The 17,585-nt window shown below is 36.3% G+C and overlaps 1 protein-coding gene across 3 annotated transcripts in view; it reads left to right on the top strand.

The window, feature by feature from the left end:
• RFX3 (regulatory factor X3) overlaps positions 1-17,585 on the top strand; it is a 126,197-nt gene that overhangs the window by 67,315 nt on the left and 41,297 nt on the right. For 2 of the 3 annotated variants that reach the window (XM_030566805.1, XM_030566804.1), the window contains exons 5-7: positions 3,685-3,759; positions 8,918-9,099; positions 15,206-15,325. In XM_030566805.1, coding sequence (XP_030422665.1) covers positions 3,685-3,759; positions 8,918-9,099; positions 15,206-15,325 — 377 coding nt within the window. The remainder of the gene's footprint in view (positions 1-3,684; positions 3,760-8,917; positions 9,100-15,205; positions 15,326-17,585) is intronic. The other variant, XM_030566806.1, reaches the window with a different exon arrangement.

Raw genomic sequence — 17,585 nt, 5'->3', positions numbered from 1 at the left:
TATAAAGGATATTCAGTTGCAGCAGGTTTTCTGACCAGTAGCAATTATAAACTTTTGATTGTGATTGATTCTGCTTATTTTTTTAATTGAATTGATCCATTTTAAGAAAAATAGTAGGTTTTTAAGGCTTATTTATATTTTATTTAAAGTTGACACTCAGAGAAGACTCCAGAGACAATCTTCTTCAGAGAAGATTTTTTAATATATTTTTATAATTTTTATTTCTTTTGAGGATATATTTAAAAAGCTTTTGGTCTACCATGCTTAGAATAATTCCTTCTCTCCATCTTCCATTTATTTTTTGTCCGCTTTAGCAAAATTCATTATAATCTGTTAAAGGCTCCACTACTGCTGTGGAGAATCCTGACAGAATCTCTCAAGTTTAATTCTTCTGTCTGTTCAAGTCTGGGCTATTCTCTCTTGAGATGATCACTGCTGCTTCAGGCCTCTTTGATCCCGAGGTCAGCCTGTCAACCTAGTTGACTTTTCAAAGAACCATTGATGTATATTTTGTGCTTTAAAGGAGACAACTTCACAAAGATAAAAAAAAAAGTATGAGCCAGATCAGCTGGGAGGAATAATTTAATAAGAAAAATGTGAATGATTATTGGTAATTCTTTAAGAACACTTTACTACATACCCCAAAAGCCAGAATCAAGGAAGAAGGCTGTGTTGACTAAAAAAAAAACCAGCCTGGTTTAGAAATTGATAAGGGAAGCAAAGGAACATAAGAAGAAATGTATGGACAGCAGTGTTAAGGACAGCAGGAAGGAATTTTTAAAAAGTATATTTGGAACAAAAAGAATCCTAACAATGGTATTGGGCCAGTGGAAATGGTAGAATTACCAAATATCAATAATGATGCAGAAAAGGCAAAAGTGTTCAATAAATATTTGTCCTGTATTTGGGGGGAAAAAAGAGATGATGATGTCACATCCATTCCATTAGTATCTCAAGAGGATTTTAAACAGAGCTACTGAAGTTAGACATTTTAAAATCAGCAGATTCAGATAACTTGAATCCAAGAGTTTTAAAGAGCTAGTTGAGGAGCTTGCTGGATCATTAACGTTGATTTTCAATAAGTCTTGGAACACCAGGGAAGTACTAGAAGAAAGCTAATGCTGTGCTAACTGATAGGTCTGACAATGTAATCATCAAATGGGTGTGTTTCTGGTGGCATCTTGCAGGGATCAATTCTCAGCCCTATGTTATTTAACATTTTTATTAATGACCTGGAAGAAAACATAAAATCATCATTGATAAAGTTTGCAGATGACACAAAAACAATGGGAGTGGTAAATAATTAAGAGGACAGGTCACTGATACAGAGAAGTCTGGATGGCTTGGTACGTTGGGCCCAAACAAACCGCATTTTAATATGGCTAGATGTAAATGTATACATCTAGGAACAAAGAATGTAGGCCATACTTAAATGATGAGGGGACTTTTTCCTGGGAAGCAGTGACTCTGAAGATGATTTGGGGGTCATGATGTAAAATGAGAGGAACATGAGCTCCCAATGCGATGCCATGACCTAAAGAGCTAATACAACCCTTAGACATATAAACAAAGGGCATCTTGAGTAGGAATAGCGAGATTATTTTGCCTCTGTAATTGGGCTCTGGTGCGACTGCTGCTGGAAAGCTACATCTAGTTCTGTTGTCCACAATTCAAGAAGTATGTTGATAGAAGAGAGGGTTCAGAGAAGAGTCATGAGAATGATTAAAAGATTAGAAAACATGCCTTATAATGATAGGTTCAAGGAACTCAGTCTGTTTATCTTAATATGGAGAAGGTTAAGGAGTGACTTGATTACAATCTGTAATTACCTTCATTGGGAATAAATATTTAATAATGGGCTCTTCAATCTATCAGAGAAAAGTTTAACAAGAGTCAACGACTGGAAGTTAAAACTAGACAAATTCAGACTGGAAATAAGATGTACATGTTTAACAGTGAGAGCAATTAATCATTTGAACAATCTACCAAGTGTCATGATGAATTCTCCGTAATAGATCATTTTGAAATCAAGAATGGATGTTTTTCTAAAAGATCTTTTCTAGGAATTATTTTAGGGAAGCTATGTGGCCTCTGTTGTACTGGAGGTCAGACTAATTGATCACAATGGTTCCTTCTGGCTTTGGAATCTACGTATCTATGAAATACTCTAACTCAACCAGAAGTTACAGGCTTGATGCAGGAATTACGTGGTGAAACTCTATGACCTGTGTTATGTAGGCGGTCAGACTAGATTTATGATAATTTAGCAAACAAATTTTGTTCTTTAGCCTTGTCAAAATTACGTTATTTGCTTTATAACCAGACATTAATTTTAACTCTTTACCTGAATAAAAAGGGCTTGTATTTCTAAAACAAAAACTGTCTGAAAGAGAAATGTAATGTTAAAGATTAAGAAAAGTACCTTTTTAATTAATGTTGCAATAAAATTATTACTGTAACAAGGGAGAAGTTAATTTTGCATGTGTGCTAGTAAAGTCAAATAGATGACATCTGAAATCTTTTCTGTTTCAGTTCATATGTGTATTGTTGAACTCTACTGGTGTTTGTAAATTAGACTGGAAAACCTGTGGGTAGTGTTGTAAAACGTAAGGCAATGATGGGGGGCGGCTCAATAAAAATTGTCTTTCGGGAAAAAGATAAGTGTCTTTAAACTTAAAGTTAGTTTTGAATATGCCATGTTTTTGTTTTTTCCATTTTACAAGGCTAATTAATTTCTCGCTATTTCTACTGCACACTGAGTGAACATGATTATCTGTCCTCTTACTGAACTCTAAAAAGGGTGTGGGTGTGGGAAGGTGTTTCCATGAAAGCTTTTCTATTTTACATCTCATTGCCTCTGTCATTTCCAATGTTTTTTCTCTGCCATAGCCACAGTTACACTTAATGCAGAACTACAATTACTCTGTAATTTTACTCAATAATACTACTATGGAAGCAGCCAAAAGTGACATTAAGATCCAAAGTTATGAGAAAAAGACTGGGCAGGGGTCTTTACACATTTGCATTAGGAATAATACTGCTGTATATTTAAGGGGTTATATATAATAATAATTTTCATCTTAAAAGGTAAAATTATTCTGAATAAATTAGAATATGTTCTCAGGGCTGAAACTTGCACTATGTGCACACCCAAAACTTCCATCAACTTTACTGAGATCTTTGGATGTGTAAAAAATGCTACGTCAGAGAAGAAGAGTAAAATCTGGCCTCCATTGAAGCTAATGGCAAAACTCCCATTGAATTCAGAGCGTCTAGGAGTTTACTCTAGGTGTTTGGGTGTAGAAAGAGAAAAAATGTTGTCTTTAATATATATCATTTCCTCCCCACCCCCTGCATTTGGTTAAAGATACTGAATGTTCAGACTTTTTTTATATTTGCACTGTGATTTAGAAATAAATTTTGTGCTTGTTTTATTTCTTGAGCAGAGAGGAGGGTGAATTGTGGATTTTCTGAGGGCCTGATCCTTCATTGTGTATTAAAAACAAAATGCCTCCCAAAATCACAGGGACTCCAGAATCAGGCAGTTAACAGAATTTGTTCAATAACCTGGACTGAAGTTTAAGCAATCACTGTTGAACTTTAAGCAATCTATCAAAGTTTCTCTGGTCAGCCTTTTATTACTATCTTGTCTTGAGCCCTTTTTTTAATGACATCTATTATCAGATTGAAATGGCGATTGAGACACTGCAAAAGTCTGATGGTCTGTCCACTCACAGAAGCTCTCTTCTCAACAGCCATGTAAGTTGCCCTTTCTTCATGTAAACTAATCTTCTGCTTTGTCTGCATGCTTAATCTATCTCTAAATGCTTGTGGGGTTTTGTTTTGTTTTTTGGTTTTGCCTCTTAATCTACTCTTCTCAGTCACTTGTAATCTTATACAGCCTCTCCCATGGCTATGTTTTGTCAGGTGAAATGTCACTAAATACATATATATTAGTGAGGTCATTCTTTCCTAGGTTCTGTATTATGTCTGCAGGTGTTACCACATTCTGAGTTTCACAATAATGTAATTGTGAAAATAATCATTGAAAAATTCTTAATTATCTGGGGGTGGGAGCGTGGTTGATATTTAAGATAAAATTGGCTACTAAAAAGAATCTGTGCACTGTATAATAATTTTGGGGGATGGAGCATGCAGCATGAATATGTAGTATCTTTTGGATTATTTTAGAGAATTGCATTACTTTATTCTGAATAATGAGTTTATTGAAAATGAAAAAAGAATGCTGAAGGTCCATAAAGTGGTGTTGGTATTTCTGTTAAATGACTTATACAAGATGTTGCCTCCATGGGCTGAAAAAATGAAAACAATTGATTACTCTGAAAGCTGGAGATGTGTGTTGCTCTTTGTGCCTCTTTATTTGGTCTGAATTCAAAAATCTTAAAAATAAGAATTTTCAGTAAGAATAACTTTTGCCTAAAGTGGTTGTTTGTATTAAAGCAGCATTTTAAAATATAGTGGTAAAGATATTAAATGTAACTTTTATATAGAGGGAGAAAAGGGCCCAAAGCTTAATTTCTAATTTACTGTACATATTATAAAATAATTGCCAGCCCAAGTTTTCCCTGAAATGTCTTTCCAGCTGGTAAAAGCTGCTTTATTTAAATTATATTATTTGGCATTTGTATGTGTTCCTTCCTTATCACATATTAAGGCTACTAACCAAAACTGATTCTATGCTTTGATCACGCTTTTGTATTCTCTACCACAAAAATGGAGAATAGGGAACTAAATCTCAATTTCATACGTTTATTTTTGTAATATCAATTGATTTTATGACGGTAGACACAATAATTTAGAAATAAAACCAAAGCAATTATATATTTTGTTCTGAAAAAGTCCCATTATCTGAAGCTGAAAAACCAATAGTTTTGTGTGAAAGTTTCCCATCATGATGGCAAGAAGCAATAGATGATTGATTTTGAAACACCTGGAAGAGAAAACAACTTTAGAAACTGCTAAAATTGGGGGGAGAGAGATTGACTAGTGTAAATGTGATTAAGACTTTTAAATTCTATCTTGGATGTTAAAAAGAAATGTTGTTTTGAAGATAGAAGAAATTTCATTATCAGGGTTAATTAGATACCATGCTGAGGAGATCATAACCTTGGCAAAGGGCCAATGAATGTTAAAACTGGAGATATGGAGAGCTGTTACTTTGTCTTGAGTCCCATATGGAAGAACATCATATCTTAACATCATATCTAACAAGAGCTAGATGATAGGCTGTTTACCTTGGGTAACTTTATTCCATTATTTACATATAGATGTATATAGTTATATGCACTATTTACAAATATCTTACTGCTAATAATATTTACATGTACCCATTACACAACATGTCACTACTTTTTTCTTTTGTTCCTTTAATTTGGGTATTATTTCAAATTTCAATAGAAGACCAGTATGTAATTAGGCTAGGGCTATGTCTTTGATTCTGTATCAGACACACAAATATAGTTCTTTGACGTGATAGTCTTTGACAGCCCCAATCACCCAAGTAAGAAATTGATGGAAAATGGTTGAATTTATTTTATAGTTTGCCTATTTTTAAAACTGTATTTATTTTGATTTCTGACTTAAATTAGTGTAACATGGAAGAAATTTAATATATTTGTTTGTTTTCTCCCTATTTCTCAAACTACCCTTCCTTTTGATTTCCAGAGGTCTGAGCCAAAGCACATTAAGTTAAAGTAAAGACACTTTTGATATAAATGGGCTTTGGATCAGGCCTGAAAAGCTGTGAATTTCATTAGTATTACCTTTGACATTACAGATGTTCTATTCATCAATGACAAAATCTTAAACTCTCAAAAATAATAGCCTGCTGATTTGGCTTTCTGTGGTACTATACCTCCATTGTTAGCCATTCTGGAGTGTGGTTGCCTTTATTAATGCTTGCTCGTTTTTATGAGTTTTTCATTTCTCCTCCTTTTTTTTTTTTTGTGCATGAGGTTGACTTGACTAATCAATTTATAATCTAATGTTGTATAAACATCGGAGTTTTAGTGAAGCCAGAGTCAATTTGCCAGTTTTACTATGTAAACGCTTCATACTTATCCATCCTTAAATGTTACTAATGCTATTAGTCAACAAGCTAGTATTCAAATCCTGAACAGCTCAGATGTAGAATTCTCATTCTGCATTGAAGAATAGCTTTACAATAGCTGTATAATGTTTGTAGATTATTTTCCTTTTAAAATTATATACAGCCTTGGGCACTCCTCTTTCCAGCAATCTAGCAAATAAATTCCAGACTGCAATCTAGCAAATAATCACTAGCCTTTTGCTGCTGAAATACATCCGCCCTAGAACAAAAATCTTTGTTTTATACTTATCTTGGATTATGCTCTGCCAGCATTGGCTAATGCAAGTTACAGTTGAAATAACATCTGTCAAGAATTCAGATCATTGGTAAAGTGCACTTAAAATGAATCCTAATAGGTTATAATCCATCTGGAAAAAAAATCCCAAATGTTACATTTAGAAGTTAATTAGGAAGTGCATTTTTTTTTAATTTCTTTTTTTTGTCAATCAGTATTTCCCTTTGGGAAAAATAAGAATAGTTCACCCTTCTTAATCTATCCTGATTAACAGAGATTAAATGCAAAGGTTGAAAGATGTAATTATCTTGGTTTCTAGCCTCAGATATGCTTATGTCATTTAATTAGTGAAATAAATAGTTTTTTTTTAAATAAGCCAAGGTAAAAGTTAAAGTTTCCAGTGATATTTTTTCATAGGCTTTATATCAGAATGGTAAACAACCAATTTAAAATAAATTTGTGAACACTATGACTCAGTATTTTTTTTAAATAATGATTTTAGATCTACTAGCTGAAATAAGGATGATAAACTACTCTGTTTTATTACTTTCTATTTAAAGTGCAAAATTGTCTAAAAGTAGCTAACAGCTCTACATCATGGAACCATTTAAGTGCGTCAAACACAGAAACATTTCTTCTTGTGGGTATTTGCCTACCTGTCACCCATATTACCTGCTAGCAAGTTAAAAAAAATAGAAGCCATCTCAGCTCATATTTTAGAACATAAAATAAAGAATTACAACTTTGTTTTCTATTTTGTTCTCCATGCAAAAGGAGAACATGAAGATCGCCTCTAAAAGGTCTTAGGTGAATTGTTGTTCTCCTTGCACTTGGCAAAGTGCACATGACTCTGATTGAAACAGAGGTGAGAGTCCAGTACATTAATTATACCTCTAGATTTTAGTGAGTACTAATGTGTGAGTGTCTGTAGAGGGGGGGCAGGAGCAAAGAACGTTCTATTTTAGGAATACAGAATTACATTTTTTCACATTAAAATATTTAAGATCTGTGTCTTAAATGATTAATTATGTTCGACATTAGCAGAAGTTTTCTCTTCCTTATCATTGAAAAGTTTGTGGTACCACTCTTTATTAGTAAATGAATACAATAGACTACAGTATCATCAAGTAAACTGATCTTTTTGCTGTTGTTCAGAACATATGTTTTGCCTTGATACTTTACATTAAAATTTGTTACACATTTCTGTTGAGAACTAATGCATCAGAACAAAATTTTGTTGCATTGACTGAAATCATTTTAAAGATGCCTAGTTTGGAGTTTCATTAGAAACTCAAAACTGAGCCCAGATTTTTAGTAAAATCCATGAACGTGACTGATTTAAAGATTCACACTGAAATCATGCTCTTGGCTTTGACATCAAAACTCGTGAAACTTGGCAATTTCAGTTGATTTCCTGTTTACATTTTTGGGCTCATTCAAACCCAAAACTCAAAGGAAAAGTCGGGGGGATACAAATCCATGGTATGGTAAGCCAAATGAAAGATTATCAGAACCTCTAGAAAAATGAAACCACAGACTTTCACACAATTTAAGTATAACCATCATATAAAAATACTCTTATTTTACGCTGTCATTTTTCTACTGAGTTAAAGCTGGTGGGAAGAGCGGAGTGAAACTGACACAAGCAATCAACCTTGCTAAAGTGCTTTTTTTTGGTTTGTTTTCTCATCTGTTAGTGGCAGTTTATATTAGATATGTTGTGAGTATTCCCAAAAAGATACCATTTGTGCCTCATACTATAGAGCCACTGAAGTACTCAGCATGCAAGTGTTTTTCTGCCACCTTCCAAAATTACCCACCAAAGTTCTAAATTAAATGACCTAGAGAGAAAGAGAGAGAGAGAGAGTTTTCACAAGATTCAGTCCTATTCCTGCTTAAGGTAATGACAAAATTTCTTTTGGCTTCCGTGGAAGCAGGATTGGGCCCATAATCTTTAATAGCTGTATCAGTTCATTTTAGCACCACCTAGATTTCTCTTTGCCTTGTGTTTTGTTTTTTGTTTCTTTATATATGGTTAAAAAACCCAAAAGAATAAATCTTGTTCAATTAAATAGTGTAACTGATTTGAGTGCCTGGGGAAGCGAAACAACTCTGTGCAATACAATAGTCTAATAATGCATATGGATTAAATTACTCTCCGTCAGTCCAACAAGCAGTTTCTTTTCTTCGGTTGTGTAAATACATTTATGATTGGTTAAATTCCCTGACGTACTAACAATTTGTCTCCAAAGCTTAGATCAATGTACGGGAAATTAAAGTGTGGTACTGGACTCTTGAATACTTTAAGAAATGGGGACTATCTGAGGTCACAAGTGTTATGAGTTCTGCTATTTCCATGTGTTTCTGAAAGACTCAAAGACACCATCGCATATCTAACCCCTCTAAAGAGAACTGCCTTCACTTGAAGAAAAAAGTCACCATTGACTAGACGTTGAGAGCAATCTCAAAATGTACTAAGCTTTGAATTGTACAGCTATGTTAATGATAGCCTAAAATGTTTGTTGTGAAATTATCTGAATTTACTTTTCTTCACTGTCTCCTATTTGAAATAGCTCCAGTGGCTCTTAGACAACTATGAAACAGCAGAAGGAGTCAGTCTCCCCAGAAGTACCCTTTACAATCATTACTTACGACACTGTCAGGAGCACAAGTTGGACCCAGTCAATGCTGCCTCTTTTGGAAAACTCATAAGATCAATTTTCATGGGGCTACGGACCAGGAGACTAGGCACCAGGTTTGTGTACAACAATCAGATCTTAGGTTATAGCATAGAGAACGTGTGGTGATCATTGTGATCATGAACCTTGTATATGATACACTGAACAAGCTGAAAGAAAACATTACTTAAATGTTAAAATGTTTGTCTATTAATTCCTCATGTAATGTCAAACTGTCAAGTTGTTACAAAAACGCATTACATTTCTCCTTGTCCTGAAATCACTTATTAATTCTGAAACATACACAGCAGATTTATAACAATACAAATATAATATAGGCTGTTGGTTGGAAACTATGCATCAGATGGAGAATAATTACTATATTTCTTATGAGTTACAAATCTTATATTTGTTTATTTTTCATTCAATACTTAATTTAAGTGTATGCTGAGCACAAAGTGATGGTTGATCATTACATATGAGATAATAGGGGTATTCTGCCTTTCCATATAAAAATGAATGAGTGATTTTAATGTAGATGAATATTTTTATCAACTGATTTTTTTTGTTTGTGTTATAAGGGACTGTTACTTAATGCTGCCGTGATTCTACAGCTTAATTACAAAATAGCTTCAATTCCTTATTTATAAATTGTTGTTACTCTTTTTATTTCATGCAGTGATATTTCAGTATAGTATGATAAGTAAATATGAGGGACACTAAGTGTAAAAATAGAGGAGGGTTTTTTTTCTGTTTAACCAGTATAGTGGGCTACAGTTAAAGCCTTATAGCAGATTCCATTCACTCATTCACAGCTTTTCCAAACGCTTACCTCTTAGGCTGAAATGTTCCATGCTTGTTCTGTCTGAAGGAAAAATATTTATTATTAACTTTTTTGTAAATGTGAGCCTTTAGAAACCCTTTAGCCATGTTTGAGTTAAAGGAGAGAAAGGGAACAAAGATTTCTAATCACAGTCTTTTTTAAATGGGGAGCTAACAAAATTGGTGAGTTTTGAAATTTGAAACTTCTTCGTTATTTGTTTTGACAAAAGAAATAATTTTCATTCAACCAATAAATGAGAATTTGAAAATAGTGTATTGAGCAAGACCGATAGAAAATGTGTTTAAATCTTTTAAGTGTATACATATGCACACTTACACATGTTGCTAGCAAGTTCCATGGAGCTGAATAGTTCAAGATTTTTTCGATTTCTTGTTTCCTTGTCCAGTCCTTCCAGATACCAGGACAGCAGCATGTCATCAGTAGTATCAAAAGCTGCTGACAGAGCTAATGAAACTTTCACATACTCCTGATCTTTTTTCCCTATTACCAAAAGGAGTTTGTCAATCAAGTATTTTCTACACCCCACCCAGGGTTAAAAGAAAATTGAAAATAATTTGGGAAATTAAAAAAAACAACCATATTTCACCACAATCATCTAATAATCTTAAATCTTTACCACCACTAAAAGGGTTCAAGATAAGGTAGTAATTGGCACTGTTGTCAGGTGGCAGTTTCTTGAGAAAAGACATAACCGTAATTTATTTAAGGATAGCTAGATTTTACTAGCCATGAGGAGCCTGGTCCATTTTGTCTATTGCACTCTACATCTTCCCAGCACATCTGTTTGTCTCATTTATATTTTGCTACTGATCCAGTGGATGCCTCTCACTGGTGCACTGTTGTCACTTTTGTTTGTAAAATACAGATGGCAAACTCCTTGTGCCAAGCTATGCTCAAAATGTTAACTGAGAGGAAACATTTGAATTACTGCTGCACAGAACAGTTTTGTCTGGTCATAACTATGTTGGTCCAGCTATTGATGAGAGTTTCTTAGCTTTAGCCATAGTCACAATAGATATGTCCACTATCAGCTGCATCAGAAAGAGCTCTCCACCTCTATGCTTTAGTGTCTACCATTGTTTTGTGTAGGAGCAGTTGTGTTGGTCATTTAGGGCAGAAGATTATCATCATGTCATGCTAAGATATTGACCATGTCCAGCCGTTGATAATTATTTTCTTAAGTGTTCTGAAATCTTACTTCATCAATCAGTTTGCATCCAGTCTTGTAAGCCCCAATATTGGCCAAAAGATGTTATCCTTACTTTAAAAATAAGGAGAAAAACACTAGTTCCGTAGATTTAAAAACACATTAAAATGTTGTTTGTACTTTGAATGTTTTTCTACAAAGGCCCCAATCGTGCATTTGACTATACACAGGCAGACTACTGCCCCTGTGCTCAGCCCCACTGAAGGCAGTAGGGCTGCATACAGGTGCAGGGGTCCATGTGTGCTTAAAAAGTTTGAAGTCTGGGACCAAAATTATTACAGACTGACAAGCCCGAAGTCTCTAGGAGCATTGGTGCCTTAATATTGTTAGCCTTGCTCAACCTAAGCCACTGAATGCTGCAAAAGTTCTAACAACATTTGATTAAGGGTCGCTGCTGTTTGCGTTACTATATATCAGGTGATTTTAAACACATATGCGTGTGTGCATGTGCACTGGTTGTGTGGTAGGGGGGTATATTCAAGTACATTGAGCTTACACATGCCCAGGGACAGATTATGACACACTTATTCACCCCAAGTAATATGATACTTCACAAATAGTCCAACTGAAGTCAGTTGGGCTACACATGGTATAAGGTACTATTTATCATCATCAGTACAGGTATCACAGTCGGGTCCATGATAATTTACTGATTATTTTAAAGCCTCTTTTTGCCTGTCTGTAATCTGTTTCCATAGAAACAGGGACAGCATCTTGCAGCCTTCACCAGGATTGTTAGAAAACTTGTAACTTTCAGTAGCTCCGGGTAAGCTCTGCCAGTTCAGTTTTTACAGCACACAGCCTTTAGGATATTGTAGAATCCATGCACATACTCTTTTTTCCATTATATTTAGTTCAATAGATATTGCTATAAGGCTATCACTGAAATATCTGGTAAATTCTTACAAATTTCAGCAATTGCCACTGTAAGCACAGCAAAGTGCCTCTTTGTGATTTCTTAGATCTTACATAAAACTGAAGAGCTGTGTAAACCAAGCAACAGAGAATGAATACTTCTTAGCTCTGACAGTATTAGGCCACGTCTACAGTACAGCATAAAATCGAAATTATTAAAACCGGTTTTATAAAACTGGTTTTATAAAATCGATTTTACGCGTCCACACTAGGGCACATTAATTCGGTGGTGTGCGTTCATGGTCCTAGCCTACCATCGATTTCCAGAGCGGTGCACTCTGGGTAGCTCAGTAAAAGAATGAGACCAATAACTTCGATTTCCGTCCACACTAACCCTAAATCGATATAGTAATATCGATTTTAGGGTTACTCCTCTCGTTGAGGAGGAGTACAGAAATTGATTTTAAGAGCCCTTAAAATCGATTTAAAGTGCCTTGTAGTGTGGACGGGTACAGCGTTAAATCGATTTAACGCTGTTTAAATCGATTTAACGCTGTAGTGTGGACCAGGCCTTAGATACGCAATGCCATCACTTCAGAAGGGTGGTGAGGTCATAGATCCTGCCCACCACTCTTCATTAGCTGCTATTTCATATCCTCCATCCTTACCTTCCATCCTGCAATCACTTTATAAACATTAATAGCTTCAATTTGCTACTTAAATTCTTTAAAACAAGGCTTCTAATGTAGCACTTATGTGTCCTCCTTCAAGTGGAGGGAGGTCATTCAGTATGTGGAGTCTTGCTCAGGACACTAAATTCTTGCAATATTTTCCTAGGAGATAACCAAAGTTTTCAGCCAACAGAAGTGCATATAATCCTAGCTAATCTAACGTCAGGGTAACAGAAACTTGGTTATACTGGTGCAAAGCCAAAATAGGAATGCATATGCCACACAAACTCCTTATTACTGGGATAGCAGGAATGAGAGTGTATGACTACAGAAAAGGAGGTGTGACTGGGACATTTCCTACACAACGATTATCCTCAGATGGTTTTTTCATCCCTAGTTGCCCTTGAAAGCCAACAGAAGTTAGAATACACCTAAGGCAGAAACAGCCACCGATAAAGCAACACCAGGATCAGGGAAGTACAAAGGGGAGCTCTGTCAGGGTTCTCTCCCCACTCTGAACTCTGGTGTACAGATGTTGGCACCCACATGAAAGACCCCCTAAGCATTTTTCTACCAGCTTAGGTTAAAAATTTCCCCAAGGCACAAATCCTTCCTTGTTCTTGGATGATTACAGCTGGCACCACCAAGTTAGATAAAGATTCAGGAAAAGAACCACTTGGAGTTCCTGTTTCCCCAAAATATCCCCCCAAACCCCTTCACCCCCTTTCCTGGGGAGGCTTGAGCGTAACCAAGGTGAGCACAGACCCTTAGGTTTTTAGGACACGGAAAACCCAATCAGATTCCTAAAAAACAGAACTTTATTATAAAGAAAAAGTAAAAGAAGCACCTCTGTAAAATCAGGATGGAAGGTAATTTACAGGGTAATCAGATTCAAAACACAGAGTATTTTCCCTCTAAGCAAAACTTTAAAGTTACAAAAACAGGGATAAACCTCCCTCTTAGCACAGGGAAAATTCACAAGCTAAAACAAAAGATAATCTAACGCATTTCCTTGCTATTACTATTTCTGTAATATTGGATGCTTCGTTCAGATATGGTTTAGGGAGATGTATTTTCCCTGCCCTGGTTCCTCGCTGACCCGGAGAGAACACACAAGGACACAAAACAAACAACTTTCCCCCACAGATTTGAAAGTATCTTCTCCCTTTATTGGTCCTTTCGGTCAGGTGCCAGCTAAGTTATCTGAGCTTCTTAACCCTTTACAGGTAAAGGAGGGATTTTATGCTACCCTTAGCTATATGTTTATGACAAGCTCTAAGTCGGAGTCCCCAACGCGGTGCCCGTGGGCATCTATGTGCGCCTGCCTACTGGCTGCCAAACAAGCAGCTGCCAAAATGCTGCTGAGAAGCGGCAACATCAAGAAGCGTTGCCACCATTTCAGCGGCAGTGCCTCTTGATGACACTACTTCTCGGCGGCATTTTGGCGGGGACACTTCCAAGCGTTGGCACTTCTTGGCAGCATTTCGGAGGCTGCTTGTCTGGTGGCCACGCTCCTTGGCAGCTAGTCGTCTGGCGCCCGCCACATGGAAAGGTTGGGGACCACTGCTCTAAGTAATCTTAACCCACCATCTGCTGCCTTGCACTCTGTTATGTCTGCACTCAAAGATCTGGCACTATATTGTAAAGGTCTACTAAAAAAAACTTTTAAAAGTCCTTGCTTTTGTCTCTGGAAGGAAGAAAAATGAAAGAACACTGATACTGAACTTGCTATATTTAATGCTATGTAGAAGAACAAGTACTGATATTCTCTTTACTAACATTTGCATATGGAAAAACTGATATTTTCATCAGTATTTGCAAACTAATAATAACTATATACTTGGTCTGTTGCTGTCCAAAATTGTGAATTTGCTTCAGGTAGAAAGTCCCCATTTCCACAGCATTTTTTTCTCTTCCTGTCAGCTATGGCAGTTTTTTTCTCAGAGTTCTGATTTATAACTTAAGCCTTACCATCTGAAAAATATATAGTTGAAGAATACAAATAATGGCTTATAAAATATTTTTCAGAATCAGTAATGACAGGATTTCACTGTTTTATTCACATGAACAATGTTTTCCTATTTTTGTTCTGTTTCAAAAATTGTGATTTCAAGTCTATAAAAATATCATGCTATGCCTAAAAGTTTGTGTGTGTGTGTATGTGTATATATATATATAAAATTAATTAAAACAAAGACCATTAGAACAAGTTTCTTGAGATCATTGACATTGAAGTTTAGTTGAAACTTTACCAAATTTACTTTATCGGGGTATTTTTTCACAGATTTATTATGGATCTTTTGGATCTGGATAGTATGAATTATTGTCTCTGCATATGAGTCAATTTAAGGGGCATTTACTGGGCCTGATACTCCTGGTTTTCACTGATGTAAGGGAGAGGAGTTGATCTTATGAACCCAATGGTATTATACAAGTATGAAATTGGTGAATCAGGAGGAGGAATTGGAGAGGAGAATCAGGTCCAATTTCTGTGCCCTATTTTCCAGTAGAGGTAAATTGTAATACTTTAAAGAAAAAAAGCAGTCTGACAAATAATTTTTGTTTTATCAACTTTTTTTTTTCCTAATTCTTATTCTTTCGTAAAGGGGGAACTCCAAATATCATTACTATGGGATTCGTGTCAAGCCAGATTCTCCTCTTAATCGGCTACAAGAGGACATGCAATATATGGCTATGAGACAACAACCCATGCAGCAGAAACAGAGGTACAATATGAAAATTGTAACTATACTAAATAAACATTTTTTCATATTTCTAGCACTAGAAACCTGGGAGGATTGCTTAAATGTGATGCCAAACTCCTATCAGCATTTCTGGAAATCACTTGTCTATATTAAGTAGTTAAATAAACCTCTCTAGTATGCATACATTTTGCAGCAAAAGGGAGTGAAATTGTTTTTTGCATTTTTAAAGGCGTGTGGGATGCTTATGTATGTGCTTTTTACTATAAAGTACTTATTTGCCATTCTGACCCGCTAAATAGATACTGTTATTCTTGCATGTATCTGTTGCATATGGGTTTTTTTCCTCCCCCACTGGTATTTTAAAAAGGTATTATAATGAGAAGCTGTGTGATGTAATGTACTGGGCATCAGAGTGGGCATCCGGGAGACCTGTGTTCTATTCCCATCATTGGGGACAAATCAGATTAGATTTATACCATACTTTGTTAGAAAAAGGTTTGGGTGTGATTTCTTTTCCACAATGTGTTAAGTACTAAAGTGCTAAAAAAAATTGTAGAAGTATCAGGATTGTTTCTTGATTTAGAGATAATTTTCATAAAACTTTGAATTTCTTCGAAAAAAGGTTTAAAAGATCGTCCTGATATATTTCTTAAAACAGTGTTCTTGTTTACTAGTCTTTAAAATTCCACTTCTAATGAGATCAGAATTGAACTTCTGTTAAGTTTGTTCTGAAATTTCCACATACAAGTTAGACAAAATGTTCCAAAAGAGAATGGTAAAGTTGCGAATATTGATACTAAAAGCAAAGTATAATATAGTTGTCTTGAAATTTATCATCTGGACAGTCTTTTGGATTATTTTCTCCCAAATTGATTGAATCTGATAAGATACTTTGACATTCAAACTCAGTTGTTCATATTTTACTATTACATCTTTTATGTGGCCTTATAAGGCAATGGATCTGGGATTGACTTCCTGGGATTGACTTCCCCTTTGCAACAGGAAACAGCATATCATCCCTACCCAAAAAGAGGGGAGGTGTTGGCCAGGAACCAACATGACCGATGTCATCTAGATATGCTTTGATTAAATGTTTTCTCTCAGCAGCTGCCACTAGTAGTGCTTCTATGAAATCCCAGCTGTAATTTAAAGCAGCTCTATTCACTGTAAAATTCCAAGGAAGGGAGGTGGTAGTAAAACTGTCTGTCTTCCCTTGGAGTATGTAACCACAAGGAACCAAGATGGCAGAGGAAGAGACTGCTGAGATTTGCATATGTTTGAAGAAGACTGCCTTAGATGCATGGGTTCTAGGGATAATTCAAGACAGATACATATATATTTGATAGGGTGATGTGATACCACAAAGGAAATATTTGATATCTTTGAAATCATGGAATCCAGAAAAACTCGGGAAGTCAACATAGACAGCTCACAAGCACTACAGAAAGAGGAGCAATCCCATACAGTGTACTCAACATTTTTTGTTGTTTCAAAAACAGTCAGGACCTACAATCCGTATTCAGTCTCAAAGCTATAATGTTAGTTCAGATAGCATTGTAGACAAGATCATTGCCCATTGAGCTACAATACTTACTCCTGAGGGCATTCTGCTCAAAAAAAAAATAAAAAAATATGTGCCTAAAAATTCTGCACACAATATTTTAAAATTCTGCAAAATTCTGCAAATTTTATTTGTCAAATAAATGTGGAGGCTCCAGCATGGCATTGGGGGACACAGGCCATTGGCTGCACAGAGGTGGGAGATCACTCTGCAGCTCCCCCTCCCCCTCCAGGACACAGACTCAGCGGTGAAGCTGCACCCAACCCTGACACAGTGCAAGGACTGTGCCTGCCCCAGAAACATCCCAAGACCCTGCCCCTCTGTGTCAGGTGCACTAGGTGTGGGAAGGCAGGCTCAGCCTGGCAGAATCCAAGAGTGGAGGGGCTTAGTGTGGGGGGATCCAGGTGTGGGTAGAGAGGGTTCTGTGTGGGGCAATCTGCGGGCGGATGGCTCAGTGGGGATCTGGATGCAGGGGGGAATCTGGATACACAGTTGCTTGTTGGGGGGTTCTGGGTGCAATGGTAATGGGACTCTGCAGGGGGGGTCTAGGTGAAGGTGGTTGGGGCTCACTGGGAGGGGGTCTGGGTGTGGAGGGAATAGAGCTCGGCAGAGGGGTCTGGGTGTGGGGGGTTCAGTGGGGGACCCAGATGTTAGGGGAGTGGGGCTCGGTGGGGTGGAGGTCCAAGTACAGCTGGTTGGGGCTCGGTGGGGTGGGGATCT

The sequence above is a fragment of the Gopherus evgoodei genome, chromosome 6 (genome assembly GCF_007399415.2).
Source record: "Gopherus evgoodei ecotype Sinaloan lineage chromosome 6, rGopEvg1_v1.p, whole genome shotgun sequence".
NCBI lineage: Eukaryota > Metazoa > Chordata > Testudines > Testudinidae > Gopherus > Gopherus evgoodei.
Note: the sequence above shows the minus strand (reverse complement) of the source record. Positions and strands in the feature narration are given on the sequence as shown.